General features: G+C 38.5%; 2 protein-coding genes across 2 annotated transcripts; one reads left to right on the top strand and one right to left on the bottom strand.

Moving 5' to 3' along the window:
* Positions 1–1,713: 1,713 nt before the first annotated feature.
* LOC129259432 (muscarinic acetylcholine receptor M2-like) lies at positions 1,714–3,045 on the bottom strand. The gene has a single exon (XM_054897722.2). It carries the CDS (start codon positions 3,043–3,045, stop codon positions 1,714–1,716), a length of 1,332 nt encoding a protein of 443 aa, XP_054753697.2.
* Positions 3,046–5,490: 2,445 nt separating this feature from the next.
* On the top strand, positions 5,491–20,707 carry LOC129259431 (ligand-gated ion channel 4-like). Its single transcript, XM_064098535.1, has 5 exons — positions 5,491–5,531; positions 10,667–10,930; positions 11,841–12,127; positions 13,704–13,968; positions 19,264–20,707. The coding sequence occupies exons 3-5, from the start codon at positions 11,908–11,910 to the stop codon at positions 19,637–19,639; spliced, it is 861 nt and encodes a 286-aa protein (XP_063954605.1). The 5' UTR covers positions 5,491–5,531; positions 10,667–10,930; positions 11,841–11,907; the 3' UTR covers positions 19,640–20,707.
* Positions 20,708–22,353: the final 1,646 nt, after the last annotated feature.

Below are 22,353 nucleotides of genomic sequence, written 5' to 3' on the forward strand. Positions count from 1 at the left end.
CGCACCTGTTGAGTTCGATTCGCAAGGAACGATGCCAACCACTGAATGAGAGAAGGTCCAACTCCTTTGGCATACAACTAATTTAGTGCTTGATTTGTGATCAAACAGACCAAACGCCTTCGAGAAGCCTGTGAGAACGATGCTGGTGACTATGTGAGGCTTATCAGCGCATGGCTGCAGACAATCTACGAGACGTACGAGGTAATGACTCATAGACATACAATTTCTATTGCCAAATTGCTGAGGATCAATATTTTTGCCAATATCTGCTGTGAGCCACCAGCATACAAACAATTCAAAAAGCTTGGCAAAATGATCGGTAAGAGCGATGGGACGTAACTTGTCGATTAATGGTGGTGATTCCTGTGGTAGAGGCACGATAATTGATATCTCCCAGGAGCTTGGCACTATCCCTTGTTGAAATGAAGCATTCAAGATGTGGCACAAGGGTGTACTCAGCTCTAGTGCATACCCCCGTATCAGTCGAGAAGAAATATCATCCGGCCCATCGCTCTTCCTGACTTCAGTCTTAAACGATTTCCTGTAAACTGTCCATGGCTGAACGGAAGGAATAGCGCTCGGCATGTATGGTCCAAATGCAGGCAGATGGACTGGGTCAAGTAGGCGAGAATCTTCAGAAATACTCACAAAATGGGAGTTGACTGCATTTGCTATTGCTTCCAAATCGTTTGGATCGACATCGGGAATAGGGAGAGATACAATTCCTGATTAGCATTAGAAGTCATTATCTTTATGTACTGGTACCATGATCTTGGATTCTCTGTCTTCAGATTTTGGACACGGTGGCAGTAAAATGACGTCTTCGCTCTCTTAAATGCTCGTTGGACCTTGTTACGCAGCCCTGGCCAACAAGGGGAGCTATCGTAGAAAGCAGTTTGTCGCTATTTAATCAATGCTTTCATTCTCAATGTTTTCCATGGCTTGTCAGAGATATACATTTTCACAGCTTTCATGGGAAAATGCAATTCAATAGCAGAATTAAGGTCAGAATAAAATGCCTCACACTTTGCGTCAACGGAAGGCAGATAAAAGACATTGGTCCAATCCTTGTGAACTATCCAATCACCAAAATTTCGGATGCCACATTTCTCGCATTGGTCGAACAAATTTACGGGTAAATTCGATTTACTGAGGCCGGCGTTGTTTCCGTCTATTTCTTAAAATATGATTTAAAATTACTCGACTGGCCGCGTGTTGGTGCAATTGTGAAACATAACATCACAGATAAAGATCTTCCAACAGAGTTATCATAATGTTTTCATAATGGGTAAGTTTTTGGAAATACATGGATGTAAATTTTTCATTTCAATAATGTCAAATTCTTTGATTTTATTCAATTTTGGAAATGTGACCATTGAATATATATGATATATATATATATATATGTGTGTGTGAGGGTGTGTGTGTGTGTATATATATATTCATTATATATGTAACATATTTTTTAGATAATAATTTACAGAATCTATTAAGATAATTAACCACATCCACTTTGGATATCATCGGACTGAGTTCTAAATGCTCGAAAAGTTTTTAGTAGTTCCCTGCCAAAGGAGGCCAGATCGTAAAGACTCTAGTAATAATACAGATGGATACAGTAGTCTGATTATGTTAATTTCACTCATCATTTTAACTGCAAGCATGTTGGTAAAGAACTAACTGATGAAAGATTGACCTCAACACATTCACTTTTCAATATATACACTTTCTGACCCACCTCGTTGGTTGATCAATTTCCTCTAATCTCCACCGCAAGATATGACGGAATGTGCGCTTTAGAAGCGGGTGCTTCCAGCCATATATTATTGGATTAATGCTGCTGTTGGCGTTAAATACAACGTAGGCAAAGAGGTCGTAGATATAAGGTATGTGTGGAAAGAGAATGCTAACAGATATGAAGGCGATGGCAATGACGAAAGCCAGAACGATCACGATCATGTTCTTCGTGACTTCCTTCTCGAGTTTGATCATCGGTACAGGTGCTTCGTACATTCTCGGCCGTTGCCCGACACGTCGTTGGTTAGATCTCATTGTCTCTGTGCCCTCTCGATCCTGTACGATTGTGCTTATGGCCTGGATACTGGAAATACTGACAGACCTGGCGGTTGGGATTGGTTGTGCAATCTGGCATGTTGGGCGTCTGTCAGTAGGTACTCTTTTCACTGGAATGAAAAGCTTATCCGGAGTGGATGTGGAAGACTCCTGCACTCGCAGCGCCTTCCACTGGATTGCGGACGGCAATTGCTTTCTTGAGCCTGATTTGCCGGAATCACAATCTGTACTGTTACACTTTTCCTGTTTGATGCTCAATTCGTTTGAATTATTTGGCCTCGAGAGATTTGACGGTGGGCTGCTTTCTCGAAGTGTCTGATTATTCATGACGACCTTCCTAGAATGCGATCGAACGGTTTTAGCGATAAGTAGATAGAATACGAGTGTCACCACGACGCATACGAGAAGAAATGTGCCAGCCACCATATCCAGTACGGGCCCATACACAATGGTGCAGAATAGACCACTGAGAAGACCTGTTCTCGCATTGCCAGTCACCACGAATCCTAAAGTGATCCCTAGGGGAAAGAGAATTCCAAATGAAGCCATTGCCGCTGACTTGAAACGCGAGAACAGCCTTCTCTTGACGGAAAGCCTTTGCGTAAGGCAGATGTAGCGATTAAATGCAATCAGGACCAACGTGAAGGCACTTGCTCCAAGTGTGACGTATCCCAGTACACCTGCCACGCAGCAAGCTATATGGAAAAACTTTGACCTTGCCTCCATGAGAGCAGCGATTTGTACAGGCATGATGAGGCAGGTAAGAAGATCTGTTACAGCTAGAAACCCAACAAAGCGGTTGTTGTGAGACTGTAGCCTCCTTGAGGTGGAGATTGCGAGGAGAACTAAGGTATTTCCGCACACGCCCACAAGGCAGATAGCACACCATATGATGACCGCTATCAGTTTCTGGCTAAAATATCCACTGGGAGTGGGTGGTAGTTCGCTCGTAAGATTCGATTCGGTTGACATATTTAGGTCCTCCATTGATCACAACAAAAATCATGTATCTGCAAAAGGGATAAGTGAATAAAAAATACATTAATCTGCCCCTACTGGCTACATCGAGTAGGCAGGCACATTGACAGATTGACACATTCAACACATTGGTCTTGACAAAACATCAAACGTCAAACATACCAAGCTGTTTACAAGGTATGTGAGTAATAATACCTTTTTGGAAGACAACACTATTCGTCACCCCGAGAAGACTTCAAGTCTTTGGCGTTCCTATCCATTATTATGCAAAAATCATATTTCTCGGGGCAAAGATAATGTACTATAATTCTTTCAACACGACGATAATCCATAACTACCGCTTTGTAAACCATTGTCTCAGTAACCAACGACCAAGAAAAATAGATTTAAGGTTATAAGATCATGAATTAATAGAATATTTTTCCCAACGCATAAAAAGGTGACCGGAACGGTTATACAGTAAGTAAAGTATTGCGAATCAAATATCAAGGATCCACAAAACGATCTTTTACAACGAGGCATACACATCATTTTTCTCGGTCATTGGTAAATTATTCATAGTCGTTTCGTTCGAATTTTGCTTCGGCCATGGGAGAATTGTTTCAAATGTGTTTAATTGTGTATAATCCTTTAATACTAATGATTTATCTGTTTTTTCTGTTTTAATGTGTAAGCCTCTATGAACACGCCCTTGTATTACTAAACCATTCAAACCGGTTTGGTTTATGGTTATAAAAAATAAAAATCTATTGCATTTGAAAACATGTTAATGACTATAGATGTCACGGAAACACAATATGGAATACCTCTATAAATGAGAGTAAATTGGGGAAGGATAATTTGTTGGTTGAAAAACTTGAAGAAACAAACAAAAAAATCGACTCATACAATATGACTTTTCGTATATACTGATCGGAATTGTTTACCAATCAAAACTAATCTTGAGCATGTTACAATTCCTCATTTTTTCTAGCTCATCCGGCCCGAAGGTCAAGATGAGCTTATGCCGTGGCGTGACGTCCGTCGTCTGTCGTCCTTCCTCAATCTCAAAATGCTTCTTCTTCGTCATTTCAAGTCCGATTTCAATTCTGTTTGCTTTATATGATAGCACTAGGTGGGGGATTCAAAACTTCTACACAGAATTTCGAAACTCAGTAAATATGCTCATTTACGCGCATCTTTCAAAATTAAAAAAAAATGTTTCTCCTGTATTTGTTGACTGATTTCTTTTTTGCTTCCATATGGTAGAACTTTATGAGGCTCACCAAATCTTTAGACAGAATTTTGAAATTTTGATCAGAAAAATTTTATGCTAATTTATGCGTATTTTCAAAATTCACATAAAATGCTTCTTTTTTATTTGTTGACAGATTTGTTGATTTTTTTGCTCCCATCTGGTAAAGCTTTATTTACACAGAGTTTTGAAACTAAAAATATGCTAATTTATGCATATTTTTCACCACTCACAAAAATGTTTATTTATTTGTTGACCGATTTGATTTATTTTTGTTCCATCTGAGAGCTACATGAGGTTCACCAAGGTTCTACACAGAATTTAGAAATTTTGACTAGAAAATCATTTATTCTATATATTCGTACGAAATTCATTCATGAATTTATTCATAAATCACAAAAATTGCTTCTTCTTCTTTGTCATTTCTTCATCAATTTCAATTCTGGTTCTTCAGTTTATATCACCAATATAAAAAAAATGTATTGGATTTTGTTTCAAGATGTCGGATGAGCTCCAAATCATTGATGTGCTAGTTAATACATCCAATTGTATCCGATTTTTCACAAAAAAATCTCTATACACTGCTTCGATTTGTAAAGAAGGTCTACGCGATCAAGTATTATACTAAAATTAGCTTGTACAGAAGTTCATCAATTCTTTTTTTTTTCAGTTTTCTAGTCAAGAAGACATAAATAATGATATGAAATAACATGACTTTGTCAAATATAATTTGGGTAAAATAAATCCCCCCCTGCAAATTATGGATTATATCTTGGTATGAATATAAAAGAAAAATTGATTGATATTTACCAGTCAAACGATGATGGGCATATGATTGAAAGTCTGCCTTGAAACAACGAGCCGTCATTCGAACCCTGCAGATCGGTTATTCTGTGCGGAATACACAGACAAGGAAATTCGACAGGTAGCTTTCCGATAAGTAGTTAATAATCCTTTCCAAGTGAAATTATAAACGATATCCCGGGTAGAAGTGTGTTGAAATGTCGCGATTAATTATTTACAATGATAGAGATTTTCTTCTCCAGTTTCGTTTTTTTGATCAATGCGCTGAAATCAGACTTTTTTATACACACAGAATAGTTGTGTTAATAACGCTGCCAACAATGACTCTACAGGAAGTCCGATTCGCTTCTAGATTTGGAGTTATTATGTATGTCTTCTCAGGTATTTACGAACGGTGCGGAGATTGTGGCTCTTGACAGAAGTTCGTCGACGACGTGATCTGGTAAGATTACATGTGTTCTCGAGACTCTGCTTGCAGGAATTTCTATTTTTTTTAGGATAAATTTTCTAAAAGTGTAGGAAGCATGGGTGCGGGTGAGTGTATGGATGAAAGGGTGTGTGTGTGTGTGTGTGTGTGTGTAAAAGAGGTGACGTGTTGTCGTCGGGTTGTGTTAGTGCGTGTGTAGAATGACAGGTACAGTATATGCGTCTTTCTGTGTACACGCAATGACCATTCTCACACTTTGTTTCATCACCCAGCAACTTGGCGCAACTGATATCTGGAGATTGTCCCTTAACACAGTCATGCATACAATATGAAAATGGCGCCAAAATATGCAGAGTGAATCACTCTATTGGAAAATATCACTAAATCAATTATCAAATAATAATTTTTCAAACAAGACAACTTCAAACTGATGTGATTTTTTTTACTCAGTCTGTAAAGCGCTGGAACCATCGAAATTGTAACCAATCTCAAAAGTTTGCCGAAATTCGCAATGTACCTTAAACGTGCTAAACAAAAATAAAACTTATAAACATTGATAGAAATATGGATATAAATACTTCCCTGAAGGGACGAACCAAAAATTGTCGCAACCAACAATTTAAACTGTTTATTTATTTATTTATATATCGCTTTATTTATCATGGCATGTTCGAGCGCAATAATTGAGGGTGTATCATTTGCAGAAGACCTTTTTATTTCTCGCATGCTCTTCAGAAACGGACATTGGCGTCACATGGCAACTGCGACAGTGGCATTGTCGTGGCGTCAAAATCGAGAAGAAGAGATTTTGAAAAAAAATGTCATCATAAGGTTGAAAATGTATTGATAAAAATCCATTCTGTGATAATTGGACAGAAGAATTATCAATTACATGCCAATAATCCTTGAATTTTTAGCCACATAATACCTTTAAAGGTTCATTTCGGGTCATATTGTGGCATCACCATCAAAGTCAAGATAATTCAACTGCAAGTTTATTGTATGGTCAACAGATCATTGAAGTCGTAGGAAGAACCGAGCCATTATACACTGTATATATCAATGACTGTGAATAGAGCCTCCCATCCGTATCTTTTTAACTGTTTATATATATTACAATGCTTTTGTTGTGAATTTTATACGGTAAATAAAACCGAACCAAACCAGTTTCGGTTACTGTTTGCAAATAAAGCCTATGATTAAAAAAAAGCATGTGATTAAATTTCACAATAACTTTCCCCAATTTTAATGCATGTAAGGGTCTGCGAATATTACCCTAATAGTCGTAGATTTGCTACAAAAGCCGTAAAATTTTGAACACAAAATCTCTAGAAAAAATTGCAACTTAATTGAAATTGAAATTGTTGACTAAAGTATTCAAATTTGCGAATAAAACTGTGAAATTTGGAACTAAAGATATGATATAGATTTTATTGATTTCCGTTTCGCATTGTTACAAGAAAACATAATGCAACAAATTCATATGTTAAAATAGATATAGTAGCATGTAAAAGATTGAGGAACGCAATGCAGAAATGACCAAAGTTGATTTTAGTACTCAAAATCTGAACGGATCAGTTACGTATGAGTTGTATAAAAGAGGGGCGACACGGCATTTGCTCCTGCGTCATTAGCTCAGGTCTTGATATCTCAGAGGGCATATGGTCCGGCATACGGTTAGAGTTAGTATTGTAATGGAGTTCGTGGTTCAGAATAATATGAAAATAAGGATTAGGGTTTATTTAGAGTTGGAGGTTAGATTTTACATTTGGTTTAACGTGCAGAATTTCCATCGAAGCAATATTGTCGCAGGAGCATAATTATGTCATGGAATCGGCAAGAAGATTATACTAACAAAGAGAAGGGGTAGAGACAGAACTGTGGAAGAAGTCCAGGCAGCAGGAGCAGGTGCCGAATTGGCAAGTAGTCATGCTTAACTTAGGCATGATTGTATGCTAGAGGTTGCAAAATGAAACATACATAATAATTATGTACTCACTCCAGACACACATTCGCATACATAACATGTCTGAGAATAACTTCGTTAAGTCATCTTAATTCTTATATCATATCATGGAGCTTTTAATACAAAGCTCCTTGATTGTATATGTCGGGTTCAATCGCCACAGGGGACAGTTTGATATTACTACCGGCCGAATTGTATGATAGCGAATGTATTTGATGATTTTCCAAGGAAATTAGATAAGCCGTATCAATTTATAATTGACACGATGCTAACTGAATTAACTCCCAATAGATTTATTCAGAAAAAAAATAATTGGAGACGTTCTTTGTTTTTAGGGGGTTCATAGATATGAAAAGCTGAGATGACGTTTTCCGTCCTCTGCTCCCCCCCCCCCACCCCCTCTCTCTCGCTCGCTCTCTCTAATATGAGGAGTATTTTGAAACGAAATTATCAGGGATAAAAGGAAAATCATAATTATCAGACGAGTACAATGCACAGGAAAATAAAAAGCAAAGAAATCAATTATTAAACGAGCTTTCAACTCCTAATGAAGGATTCATCCTCAATATAATCTCTCGCTAGAGAGCTGAAGTCTTTTATTAACCGCGCTACATGAAATCCATGAAAACACATTTATTTGATTAAAGTAATATTATTATGGAAATACAAGCATTATTTCAAAGAGTTTGTACTTTTCGTGTTTTTTGGCCATTTCCCTCGAATAAGATATCGAATTGAAGAGCAGATATTTCTACTGTATACATGCAATTTTCTTTTTGAAATTCAGATACTGCCCAGCAACATGACCAAGTGATTTTTTATTTCATGTATCACGCCCCTCCCCTCCCCTCCCTTCAAAACAAAATGAAGGAGTGACCCTCGAATAATAACAAGTGAATTTACCACTTGTATCCTGGTAATTTCTTATGAAAAGAAATCAGGTAGGTGTTTCATAAAGCTGTTCGTATTAAGTTAAGAGCGACTTTAAGAATGACTGGTGATCCTTTCTTGTGGTAAATGGTATATTCAGTGGCGATGATTAAGCGCGTAAGAAAGGTTCACCAGTCGTTCTTAAAGTCGCTCTTAACTTACGAACAGCTTTATGAAACAGCCCCCTGGTCCCCTGATCGATTCTATGAGGGGCCATATCGTAAAGTTGATTGAATTTTTGGTTGTAGGTTTATCTTTTTCCCTTCCTCTCACCCTCTTTCGTTCACACACACATACACACACTTCACTCACAATATACCTGTTTCCACACGGGTTTATTTCATCCAATGCCAAATTCGTCCAGTTGCCAACCCATCTACTATCATTTGGTCTACCATCAGTTCGTCCAATATCCACATGGTCTAATTGCCACTTCGTCCACATACCATTTGGTCTAATTTGTCTACGTGACAATTTGGCAAAATGAATGAAAATAAAACGAATATTAGACCAACTGGTTATGAGACGAAATTGTCATAGACGAAATGTATGAACGGAACGGCATTAGATTAAAAGAAGGTAGACCATGTAGTAAGTGGACGAGTTGGCAGTGGACGAATTGGCAATTTACCTTTCTATACTATACAGGGGTGACCCGAAGGATTACGCCTACGGCAACTCTATCCCTTGCTGGAGTGTTGAAATATCTCAAAAAAGATGGTGGGTGGATAATACTAAGGGATACGTTATGAAAGAGAGATCGCAATTGATAATAATTATCCTCAGAATGGAAAAATCTCACTATGGAAAATTAGTAGTATCATCGCGTAGGGAATTTTTAATTTCAGTTGGGGCTATTTACACGGAGGGAGGTAATTGTAACATCTGACCTTCCAGTGACATCACATGGTCATTCAGGTCACTAAATAATAGTTTTCAGGGTATTCAACAATTTAATCTGTCTTTATTTAGTCAGAATCAGCATGCCAAGTGTGTCCAAACTCCCTGGCTACATAATTATCGGTCCAAAATGTCTCTTGTCAGAACAGTACAGTAATTATCTACAGCAGAATTACGTCAGAAAACAATGGCCTAATAGATTGCCGGCTGGAAGGAGTATTTTGAAACGAAATTATCAGGGATAAAAGGAAAATCATAATTATCAGACTAGTACAATGCACAGAAAAATAAAAAGCAAAGAAATAAATTATTAAATGAGCTTTCAACTCCTAATGAAGGATTCACTCTCAAGATAATCTCTCGCTAGTTAAGAGCTGAAGTCTTTTATTATCCGCGCTACATGGAATCCATGAAAACACATTTATTTGATGAAAGTAATATTATCATGGAAATACAAGCATTATTTTAAAGAGTTTGTACTTATCGTGTCTCTTGGCCATTTCCTTCGATTAACATATCAAGTTAAACAGCTGACATTTCTATACATGCGATTTTCTTTTTTAAATTCATGTACCGCCCAGCATCATGACCAAGTGATTTTTTTTATTTCATGTATCATCCCATTCCCTCCCTTCAAAATGAAGGATTGACCCTCGAATAACAAGTGAATTTACCACTTGTATCCTGGTATCCGGGCCTGGTATTTCTTATGAAAAGAAATTAGGTGGGTGTTTCATAAAGCTGTTCGTAAGTTAAGAGCGACTTTAAGAATGACTGGTGATCCTTTCTTGTGGTAAATGGTATATTCAGTGCATGGCGATGATTAAGCGCGTAAGAAAGGTTCACCAGTCGTTCTTAAAGTCGCTCTTAACTTACGAACAGCTTTATGAAACAGGGGGCTGACATCGATGTTATGAGGGGCCATATCGTAAAGTTGATTGAATTTTTGGTTGTAGGTTTATCTATTTCCCTTCCTCTCACCCTCTTTCTTTCACACACATACACACACTTCACTCACAATATACCTGTTTCGACACGGGTGTATTTCATCCAATGCCAAATTCGTCCAGTTGCCAACCCATCTACTATCATTTGGTCTACCATCAGTTCGTCCAATATCCACATGGTCTTATTGCCACTTCGTCCACATACCATCTGGTCTAATTTGTCTACGTGACAATTTGATAAAATGAATGTAAATAAAACGAATATTAGACCAACTGGTTATGAGACGAAATAGTCATAGACGAAATGTATGGACGGAATGGCATAAGACTAACTGAAGGTACACCATGTGGTAAGCGGACGAGTTGGCAGTGGATGAATTGGCAATTTACCTTTTTTTTCTATACAGGGGTGACCCAAAGGACTACGCCTACGGCAACTCCAGCTCTGCGAACATCATTCTGAACCACAAGGGAGTCATCCGCCTGGTGTCCAAGCCTTTCTTGCAGAGCAGCACCTGTAAGATACGAATCCGCTACTTTCCATTCGACCGTCAAATCTGCCACCTCAAGTACGGCTCCTGGACGTACACCCAAGAATATGTCGACCTCCATAACTCGACCCAGACACCCGACTTCTCGGATTACCTTGTCAATGAGCAATGGGATATACTGTAAGTACAGACAGTTCATTTTTGTCTCGCCTGCATAGCAGAGCGAGACCATAGGCGCCGCTTTTTCCGACGGCGGCGGCGTCAACATCAAATAACCGAAGGTTAAGTTTTTGAAATGACAACTTAACTTAGAAAGTATATAGATCTAGTTCATGAGACTTAGCCAGAAGGGTGATGAAGTATTACTGAACATTCTGCCTGAGTTTCAGGTCACATGACCAAGGTCAAAAGTCATTTAGGGTCAATGAACTATGGCCAAGTTTGGGGTAATTGTGGATTTACCATTATAACTCTGAAAGTGTATGGATCTAGTTCATAAATCTAGGACATTAGAGTAATCAAGAATCGCTGAACATTCCGCGTGAGTTCAGTTCACATGAACAAAGGCAAAGGTCATTTAAGGTCAATGAACTTTGCCCATTTTGGAGGTAATTGTTAAATTGCCGTCATAACTTTGAAAGTTTATGGATATGGTTTATGAATTGTGGACATGAGGGTAATCAAGTATCACTGACAAGTCTTAGTTCACATGATGAAGGTCAAATGTCATTTAGGGTCATTGAAAATAGTATTATATCATTATATGAATCGTGTTTTTTGTGAATAATTTCTTTATAGTAGTTTCAAAGTCAGCACTCCTGCTATATTGAATCGTGTATTAAAATGCAGGCAAGACTGCAAGAGGCGCTCCACTTGTTACTTCTATACTTTATGTTCGTATTTTCAACCAGACGTAGGGCCTTAATATCGGAGGACATTGTCAGGATAACTGGGGTCAAGCATGTCCAGAAAGATCATTTTATAACTTAAATTTTCCCCTTATTTACAATTCCACCTCAATTCTGCCTACATGTTAGTTCTGCCTGAATAACCTCAGGGAGTTTCTTCATTGACTTATTCTTGTTCGCAGAGATGCCTATTTCAAACGGAACGTGGAATGGTACGAGTGCTGTCCTGACCGTTACGTCGACATTACGATGTACCTCAGTCTGCGTCGAAAACCCCTGTATTACCTCTACAAACTCGTCATGCCCATCGTTCTCCTCTCTGCTCTCTCCATGGTCGGGTTCCTCATGCCCTACAATGTCGGTGTCATCAAGGCCAGTCTCAGTGTCACGCTCACGTTGTCGATGACGGTGTTCTTGCTTCTCGTGGCTGAAACCATACCGCGGACGTCGGACAGCATGCCTCTGATCAGTGAGTTTTCAGTCTATTATAAGATCTTAAACATTAAGGCCCGTATTCTGGAGTCGGGTTTAACTTAAACTCATGTATAAAGTTGTGGTGTAAGTATGGGAAGCCAAAAATATCATTTTTGTTTTATTACGTTGAACGTTTCTTATGTTTAATGTGCTCTTTCCTGATTCATCGATGGTGAAGACAATACTTTATTTATACTTCCCAGACAATTATGAATGCTTTGAGAGCCAAATGAGCTAAAATAAATATCTCTACCGTTAGTGATTTATGTAACAATTGGCTATCCATACTTAAACCACAACTTTAAACCTGAGTTTAAGTTAAACCTGAGTTTAAGTTAAACCTGCTATCAGAATACGGGCCTAATTGTTTAGCAATCTGGCTGCGGAGAAATAGCAAAACGAATCTTTAAAAAAGTAAGGTATGTTGCGATAATGGACGAGGAATGAGCAGATTTCTTTTTGTAAATATATCAAAATTTGAACGTCGGGCTTCATAGAAAGAGAAAGAAATTATTAATTGATAATAACCATTATTTATTTAAAGTTATTTGACCTTAAATGGTACTGTTATCACTGACTTGTCATCAGCAATGCTTGGGAGTAGAGGTTGCTTCATTACAAAGCTTGGAATTTGAAAAAGGATTTCTGAATGCTAAGTTAACAGGGCATTTCAATATCCGACTCTTCAACTGTTTTTGCTGCATTTTGCAATACACTTTGTAAGAATGAATATGTAAACTTAAAAATACATTACACAATAGCGTAATTATTACGCTATTGTGAAATGTATTTTGAAGTGTACGTATTCATAATAGGATGGTTGGAACAAAAGCAGAAACCACTTCGGAATCAGATAATGCTCTCAGGATTTTTGAAGTGCTGGCAAATAATAGTTTTCATTTGCTGAACAAAAATTACTTTCTAATGCCTCTGCCTACAAGTGGTTGCCGGTGGCATAATGTTTCCGAGTTTTCGTCGTATCCCCGTTATCGCTCTCGTGATAAGGTCATGCATTACGTATGGAAAATGCGTATTAAAAAGAAAAGTACAAACAAATCCTTTTTTAACGAAATGTCACACGCCAGTATATGATTAGCATATAGATATGACATGTATTGACGCTCTTTGTGAGGTTTTCTCGAGAATGCCAATCGTAAGCTATGAAAATCCAACGAGTCCATAATTCATGTCTGGAACATAATGATAAAGGCCAACATTCTTGCTTTAGGTTTAACTAAATATGTATTATGGATGGCCAAATGCAAGGCAAATCTTTGCAGTTGATATTTTACAATACTCTTTCTATTGAGAGATCTACAATGGCTTTCTTCGCCACGGAAGTATGAAAAATGATGCAGTCATTCCAGTCAACATATGAAATATACAGTTTGATTAAATAATTGACACATGTGACTTCTTATCAATTCAACTGGCTCAGAATTAGACGATGGCTTAAATTAAAAGCAGAGCTCGGAATATACGAGTATGTCAGTGTATCTGATCACCATTTTCCGTTTACAACCTTTAACATTGTGTATTCTTCTATTCATTTACTTTCCATGCCGTTATAGCGGAATATTACATAATAATCATGGTTCTGATTGCGGTGTCGACAGCCATGAACATTGCGGTGCTCAATATCTTCCATATGGGCGAGAGCGGTAGGCGGGAGGTGCCGGAATGGTTGAGAAAGCTGGTGCTCTACTACGCAGCCCGTGTCATGTGTATGGGCTTTGTGGTGAACTACTGGAAGGAAATGATGTCGGCGAGAAAGCAGCACGCCATGGACCCCGATCGGCTGGCCATGCTAAAAAAGCAGCGATTCTTTGCAGCAAGGTTCGTCATTAAAATAGCCAGCTCGATCTGTTATGCATTTATTTTTCGAGTTCCTTCTGAACACCAGCCCCGGCCCCCCCCCCCCCCCCCATATGCTCTAGAACTTGCACGAAGGGTATTTGCACGAAGGGGCGCAATTTGTCTTATTCTTGGGTTCGCCCCGCGCCTCCTTTTGGATAACATGGAGTTGTTCAAGGAGCCATGCACATAGTACTTTGTAAGAACTAATTAAGAAACCCTCAGCTTCTTAAGCACGTTTAGCAAGCCACTGAGTTGCAATTTTGCACCTTTCTGTTATGTCATAAAGGTGCAGAGTTACACCTAACTTGATAAAGGTGCCGCGACACAATAAGGGTGCACACTTCGGGAAGAGTGGAAACACCGCTTGTCTTGTCAGAACAGTACAGTAATTATCTACAGCAGAATTACGTCAGAAAACAATGGCCTAATAGATTCTCAGCCGGAATGAGTATTTTGAAACGAAATTATCAGGGATAAAAGGAAAATCATAATTATCAGACGAGTACAATGTACAGAAAAAAGAAAAGCAAAGAAATCAATTATTAAACGAGCTTTCAACTCCTAATGAAGGATTCACCCTCAAGATAATCTCTCGCTAATTAAGAGCTGAAGTCTTTTATTGACCGCGCTACATGGAATCCATGAAAACACATTTATTTGATGAAAGTAATATTATTATGGAAATACAAGCATTATTTCAAAGAGTTTGTACTTAGCGTGTTTCTTGGCTATTTCCCTCGATTAAGATATCAAATTGAAGAGCAGATATTTCTACTGTATACATGCGATTTTCTTTTTGAAATTCAGATACCGCCCAGCAACATGACCAAGTGATTTTTTATTTCATGTATCACGCCCCTCCCCTCTCTTCAAAACAAAATTTTGTAGGTGATCCCAGTGTGGCGCTATAGGCTGCGCCATTAGAGGTGGAAAGACGGTATTGTATGGTTCCTTGGGAAAACACAATATTTGGAAGAAAGGAGGGAGGGGGGCAATGCCAAATAATGACGCACCACCCTCTCAGTATAGCCTGCGTTCTATAGAAATGATAGAGCAATGTATGAGAGTATGGCATATACGGGGTATTGCTAATTAGAAGGGATTATGAGAATAAAGGAGATGTAACCGTGTCATACAATTACCGGGATTCTAATTCAAATGGTTATATTATATGCTTATATTGGACCCAAATAGTCAGATAGTGATCTTATGAAAAAGTAACCACCCAGCCAAATAAAGAAACTATTACATTTTCAAAGTTGTTGGATTAGGGCAATTACAAGAATAACATGTCAAGTGTGTACTCTGACTGATAAGTTTATGTCATCAAATGATCGCATTGTAAGATATAGCTTAATTAATCCGGGAGCAAAATCTCACAGGGCCCTATTTAAGGAGTTCGTACAACCCACACCACATAAAAGGTTTGATACCATATGGGGATAGTATGGACCCCCTAGATTACTGCTATAGGTAGGTAGTAGTCTCAAATTGTGGTATCACTCTTTTCTACAGACGAACTTAAAGAGCGATCAAAAATGGCAAAAAAAATAAAAATCAATCATCTTTAAGGGTAAGGTGAAATGTAAGTTGCCATATCTCCGCTTGTATATGCCATGAATACGTCATTCATGTATCAAAGCGTTGGGTGACAGCTCTATCGTCACAGTAACATCTAAAAGTGAAATTTAGATATCAAACCTGCAAAATAGGAATACACTCATGGCCAATATCCACTTCCATCTCAAGAAGATATGAAAAAATTGATACGATAAAGTGATTTTATGTTATTAAACATGAGGCGCTCTATATAACTACAGTGGGACTAAATATGCGTTATTCATAACAAAATGAAGATTTCGGCAATATTTTTAAACATTTCAGATGTGTTTTAAATACCATATATGGGCTATTTTTCACAATCTTGTAGTGCCGTTAGTTTAAGATCCAACGCTGCATGATTCAAATAGCATTTCTTGTTACCTGGGGATATAATCTGATCCGGGCCATATTCCATATACCATTTTTTTTCTAATCTTTAATTTTTTTTTTTTTTTAGAGTTCGTTGGCCGAAAGCCCCCCCCCCCCCCCCCCCCAGGCTGCCAAAGTCACCCCATCCTTTTCCGAAGTTTGTCTATTTCTTGCAAAATTTCCCATTTTGAAGTCCCTATTGAAGCAGATAGCATTTCTAATATGTAGTAAACCCTCTTTTCTTCAATTGAAACCAGGAGTAACCTTTTATCTACTAGTATCTGTTATAAATAAAGAGGTGCTGGCAACCTACCTTCTCACTCAGAGGGGCTGTCAAATCACCCAGCCATTTTCAGTATTTTGTCTATTAATGTAAAAATCTGCCATTTTGAGACCCCATTGAGGCAAAAAGAACATTCCTGCTATGTAGTAAAGCCACTTTTATTGTCATGAAATCACGTGGGGACAAAATAGTAGGCTTTTTTCTATCAGCTACATAATAGAATTGCTGGGACATCGAAGCCTCTACCACACAGAGGGCTGCCGAAGTTGCACACCCCTTTTCCGTATTTTGCCTATTTCTGGGAAAAATCTGCCAATTTGGAGCCCACATTGAGGCAAAAAGGTATTTCTGTTGTAAAGCAACCCAGACAAATCACCTTAAAATATATGGAAATAGAAAAGTAGTCTTTTCTCTATCAGCTACATATAAGGGAGTGCTAGGGATTTGGAGCCTACCCCCTCAGGGGGCTGCTGAAATTACTCACCCCTTTTCCGTATTTTGCCTATTTCTGGGAAAATCTGCCATTTTGGAGCCCACATTGAGGCAAAAAGCTATTTCTGTTGTAAAGCAAGCCACACAAATCGCCTTAAAAATATATGGAAATGGAAAAGTAGTCTTTTCTATCACCTACATATAAGGGAGTGCTAGGGATTTGGAGCCTACCCCCTCAGGGGGTTGCTGAAATTACTCACCCCTTTTCCGAATTTGTCTATTTATGGGAAAGTCTGCCATTTCCGAGCCTCCATTAAGGCAAAAAACTGTTTCCGCTGTAAGACAAGCACCTTGAATCGTCTTATACCTACTTGGGGACAAAAGAATACCTTTTGCTCTATCAGCTGCATACAAAGAAGTGCTAGGAAATTGAAGCATACCCCTCAGGGGCCTGCCGAAGTTACCCACCCCTTTTTCGTATTTTGCCTTTTTATGGGAAAATCTGTCATTTTGGAGCCTCCATTGAGGCAAAATGCTGCTTCCGCTGTTTCTGATACAACAAAAATGCCATTTTGCTCCAATGAGTATGCCAAAAGACGATATTTCCAAATACATGTCAAGTACGAAAAAGGGTGAGGTAACTTCCTGTAAAAATAGGCTTTAGTATGCCAGGATAATATTTTGAGGCAATATCTCCTTGATAATTTGCAGGAGATCAATGAAAATAAAAAGCTGCTTCACTAAAATATGCGTTAAATCTACTCCTAGGTCATCTGCTTCATAAGTTAATGCCCTTTCTTATTCTAGTTGCCTATCTACAGTGTGCTCTTTTCTTCTCTCTTCTCTTCCTTTCCCTTCTCGCAGCCCTTTCTTTTTTATTTGTTGTTTACTCATGGTTTTAAAGGTATCCCGAATTCCGACAAAGGCATCTGCTTTCTGGGTTCTTACGCATTCTTCCATGTGCAATTTATGTACTGTATTTTACATTCATTGTTTTCTCTACTATATTAATGATATTACTGATGTGTATATTATACATGTAAATCGATTAAATGACAATTGGAATAAAATATATTTTAAATTGAATTGAAATTAAGTTAAATATATAATACAACAACAACGAAAAACCTGCGACATTTTTCAGTTACTTTAGTCATTTCAAATGAATGGGAATACTGAGTATAGTAACATTCGTCTGAGAATTGAACTTGATCATCAGAATTTGCAATGTAAACTTTGTTTGAAAATTATCACGAGATTTTCACTTCGAAATGTTTGTCGTATCACTGGACCTACCATCCAGTATCATTTTGATACTTGTTATTTAGGTGGCGGAGATCACCATACTTATGGGGGGTTGATATAAACCAAGACTATGAGAGGGTAAACGACTTGGAAATATTCACATTTTATGATGTTCAGTAATTAATACTGCTGTAAAATGGGGGGGGGGGGGTGGTTGGGGTCGTTGACCACTAAACAAATTTCACGAAAAAAAAACAAAGTTAGAAGACAGAAAATGAAAGATAACGGAGGAAATATTGTATTTTCTGGATAATATGTCATAATCTGTTCAAAAAACATACTGGTGTATTAAAAACGAATTTTTCGGCTCAATCGCTTCGGACGCGCACAGTTCCTTAGACATTTAACCCCATACTCCATGTCTGGCCCCATCATTTTAATTTTTGAGGGCGGGGTCCTACGCCAGTTGTAATGAATTTGGTTTGGATCAAATTATATCGCCAGTAAAAAGCAAATGATTTAAGCAGCGTTGGATCCCAAACTATAACGACGCTACAAGATTGTAAATAGTAGCCCTCAGGTTAGTTAGAATATATCTGAAAATGTTTAAAAATCTTCATTTCATTATGATTAACGCGTATTTAATCCAAGTAAAGTGTTATAGAGCGCCACATATTTGAATACAAAAATCATTTCATCGTCTTAATTCTGTCATATCTACTTGAGATGGAAATGGACACTGGCCATTAGTGTGTTCCTATTTTGAAGGTTCGATATCTCTATTTCACTTTAAATTCAACGGTAGTAAAAAAGTGATACCACAATTTGAGACTACTACCTACCTAGCGGTGATCTATTGGGTCCATACTAACTACCTATGGTATCAAACCTTTTCTGTGGTGTGGGTTGTACGAACTCATCTTTCACAGGTCCTTGCTCCCGGACTAAATTAGTCGATAGAGACTATTCTATTTTTGTGTTTTTTGTTGGTAAATGTGAGACACTTAAATCAAATCCTAGGTACTTAACATTTTAACAGGTTGTGTGGAAGATTTGTGTACTGAATCTTGGAGTGAAATACTAAGTACAATGATGTTTCCAATCCCTACTCTCGTTTGCATTTCATTGTTAAAAAAATGAAAAGCACAACTTTCTGGTGCATCCAATGACAATGAAATTTTCAGTGTCCTACTTGTCATGCATTTTTATTATTATTCAAAGTAACTGTTTTGTTTCAGTTGATTTGACTTTTGATGACATGCAACTAACTAGAGCCACATTATGTGGTAAATTCCATGGGAACTGAGGATATATTATGCACTTTGGGTTTTTTTTCTCCCCAGATACGGGGTATCGTATACACCTTTGGTTGCCAATGACGGCATGGGTGGCGGCGGACAGACAAGCAAACACGCCAAGAGTAGCTTCACCGGCGTGCAGGACGACGGCGAGAATGACGAATGGGCCAAGTTTGAGGAGAACCTCTCGGAGACCGGTGACCACCGGCTATCCCAGCTCGAAGTCGGTGTCGACAGCATCCTGAAGAACATGCGGACAATGAAGCGAAGGATCGACAGAAAACAGAGAATCCAGCGAGAGTGGGCGCTGTTCGCCACCGTCATCGATCGCCTCCTCTTCTGCATCTATGCCTGCTTCACTATCTCCATGTCCGTGGTCGTACTCCGAATAACGCCCGCACAACAGGAGAACGGGCTATAACCTTCATTGTACGCGCGAACCAGGGACCCATTTGATCAAGAGTTATAACTTCTGTAACTTTGCCATTGTGGCAACTACCATACAAACCTTGATTGTGATTGGCTGCTGAGCGTTGTTACCATGGTTAGTTGCATAATGGCAGAGATATAGTTGTTGTAAGTCTTCATGAAACGGCCCTAGTCAGGAGTTATGTGTTAAATTTCTTAAAACCTGACTGGATATTAGACATGTTAAAGATCGAACTATAAACACGTTATTTCTAGTAATTTAAGAATCCCAAAGCGTACCCAATGCCTGAATTTTGTGATTAAGTGGAATACAAGCCAAATTGAAGGTTATTTTGACTGTGGAGAGAAAGGGGATTCGGAGGGGATCGGTCAAAGTTTGAGCTAAATTGGACAGACAATAAGGAACTTTTTAAAGTTGTAAAGACTCAGTTGAAATCGCTACACCAATGGGGAATTCAAATACATTTACATGGAGCGTTGTGGCCCAGTGGATAAGTCTTCTGTCTTTGAAACAGAGGGTCGTGGGTTCGAATCCCAGCCATAGCGTAATTTCCTTCAGCAAGAAATGTATCCACATTGTGCTGCACTCGACCCAGGTGAGGTGAATGGGTACCCGGCAGGATTAATTCCTTGAATGTATGAGCGCTGAAAGGCAGCTCGAGCTAAAGCCGGGATAATGATAATAATAACAACGCGCCTCGGAATATAATATTTCTAGATAGATGGCGCTATATAAATGCCTATTATTATTATTATTATTATTACATGATGGCCTCGAGCTATTGCCAGTATTGATGATGGTGTTAGTGTTGAGGGATCCAAATCCTGAGCGACGTTCAGATAAGACGGCATGAAATAAAATATAGCACCGGATAATGACGTCACGCATCTGTCTGATCCGACCCAACAGTTAGCTTATCGTCGTTTTTAAAAACTATTCTTCTGCCCCCCCCCCCTTCAGATTTTTACATTTACCATGGTTGAGTTCCTCTTTAAGGTTTAAGAAATACAGAACATGCCTTTAGATCTCACCAATACATGTACCTCCTCTTCCACCCTGAAAACAAGATGATGATAGTGATTATGATGATGATGATGATGATGATGGTGATGATGATAATGATGATAATGATGACGATGATGACGATGATGACGATGATGATGATAATGATGATTATGATGATGATGGTGATGATGATGATGATGATATGATAATGATGATGATGGTGATGATGATGATGATAATGATGATGATGATGAAGAACATCATTGTATAGCGCCATTTATCTGTAAAACCATTCAAAAGCGACGGCTCCCCGATATGACGCACATTATTCACAAATTTCAAAACAGTTTGCAGATACAGCTTTTGATGTCGCAACCGAGCGTTCGCAAGCGTTTGGGTTATCCAACCATCGTTAGTGTCGCAAGAATTCGCTCTTCAGTGAGATGCCGTCCCGAGATGTCGTTCTGCAGTAAGCGATGAGGTGAGCACTTCAGAAACATGTATTGTCGCACAGCAAACTACAAACTAAGTCCCGTCTAAGATCCCGTTCATCTTCATTCTTAAACCAGTCCCGGAAACCAGTTTAGTGGAAAGCAGCTTAACATGTAATGGGAAAGCTCGAAGCGGCCTTGGGAGCGATCTTAAATGCTCTACCAAACCAAACCAGTTTGGAAATACATTCTTGAAGATCCCTTTGCTTGTCTTGGAAGTTCAATGTTTTGCACCATTAATAGAGGAATTCAACTCTGATATGTGTGGGTCCAGACGACATGTAGCCCATGCCCCCATACCCCAAATTTGTAAACAAAGAATACCCTCGGTATGCTGTACCCCTTGTTTGCACCCTTGACCATGTTGAGTCGAAAAAAAAGGGGGGGGTTATTGCTTGTCAAATAATTCCGCCCGCCCCCCCCCCTTCCCTTGAATTATGAAATCAATCCTGCATCTGCCTCTAAATTATGGCACCACTACACCAATAAGCACTCCCAAAATGTAGGAAGTTTCTATAATAAATGGCATGAACTGAATATATTACTTCCTACTTGTATTTGATCTGACTTGCCATATTATTATCCCATTCACACGAATCGTTGACTTTTGGTACATGAACGGGTTTTTTTTTTTTTTTTGGCGTTTTGTTCAGAATCATTCACATGTGGTCGTAATTTCGTTATAAATGCAAGGTGGAATACCCACTTTCTCATATCAAAAGCCAAAAAACTCACTAAATTATATGTTATAAATTGTTACGAAGAGAAAATAAATTTGTTCAACTGGACGTACTGTTATTGAAACGGAGAACAGTTTCACAACCGATCCTGGAAGCTTCTTCAGCTTCTCTTAAATGTTGGGAAATCGTTGTTGCCACTTGCCAGCTACCTCTCTCGAATTTACGATTGTCGTTTCGCCCTTTCACACGGTAGAAAAATCGTAATTTGAATGATGATTCCAGTTAAAAACAAGGTTAATGACGAATTTTTAGCACGTGTAAAACCAAACTAGAACATGGTTAGAACAGTTTTATGCTGATCTTTTGTACCTGAATAAATATGTTCTAATAAATAAAAACATTTAAAATAATATTAGAATCATGAACGCTAATCACAATCACGAATCAATTTATACTCCGGAGGTAAATTCCAGTTAAATTTCATTCAAATTACGGTACGAATTTTGCGTGAGAAAGGCTTGAGCTCTAA

This window comes from Lytechinus pictus, chromosome 4, assembly GCF_037042905.1.
Source record: "Lytechinus pictus isolate F3 Inbred chromosome 4, Lp3.0, whole genome shotgun sequence".
NCBI lineage: Eukaryota > Metazoa > Echinodermata > Echinoidea > Temnopleuroida > Toxopneustidae > Lytechinus > Lytechinus pictus.

Bases quoted from the DNA above. Each gene is read 5' to 3' on its own strand.
- LOC129259431 (XM_064098535.1), top strand. From the start codon at position 11,908: ATGTACCTCAGTCTGCGTCGAAAACCCCTGTATTACCTCTACAAACTC. The intron at 12,128-13,703 runs GTGAGTTTTCAG...ATGCCGTTATAG, and splicing joins GGACAGCATGCCTCTGATCA to CGGAATATTACATAATAATC. The intron at 13,969-19,263 runs GTTCGTCATTAA...TTTTCTCCCCAG, and splicing joins CAGCGATTCTTTGCAGCAAG to ATACGGGGTATCGTATACAC.
- LOC129259432 (XM_054897722.2), bottom strand. From the start codon at position 3,045: ATGTCAACCGAATCGAATCTTACGAGCGAACTACCACCCACTCCCAGT.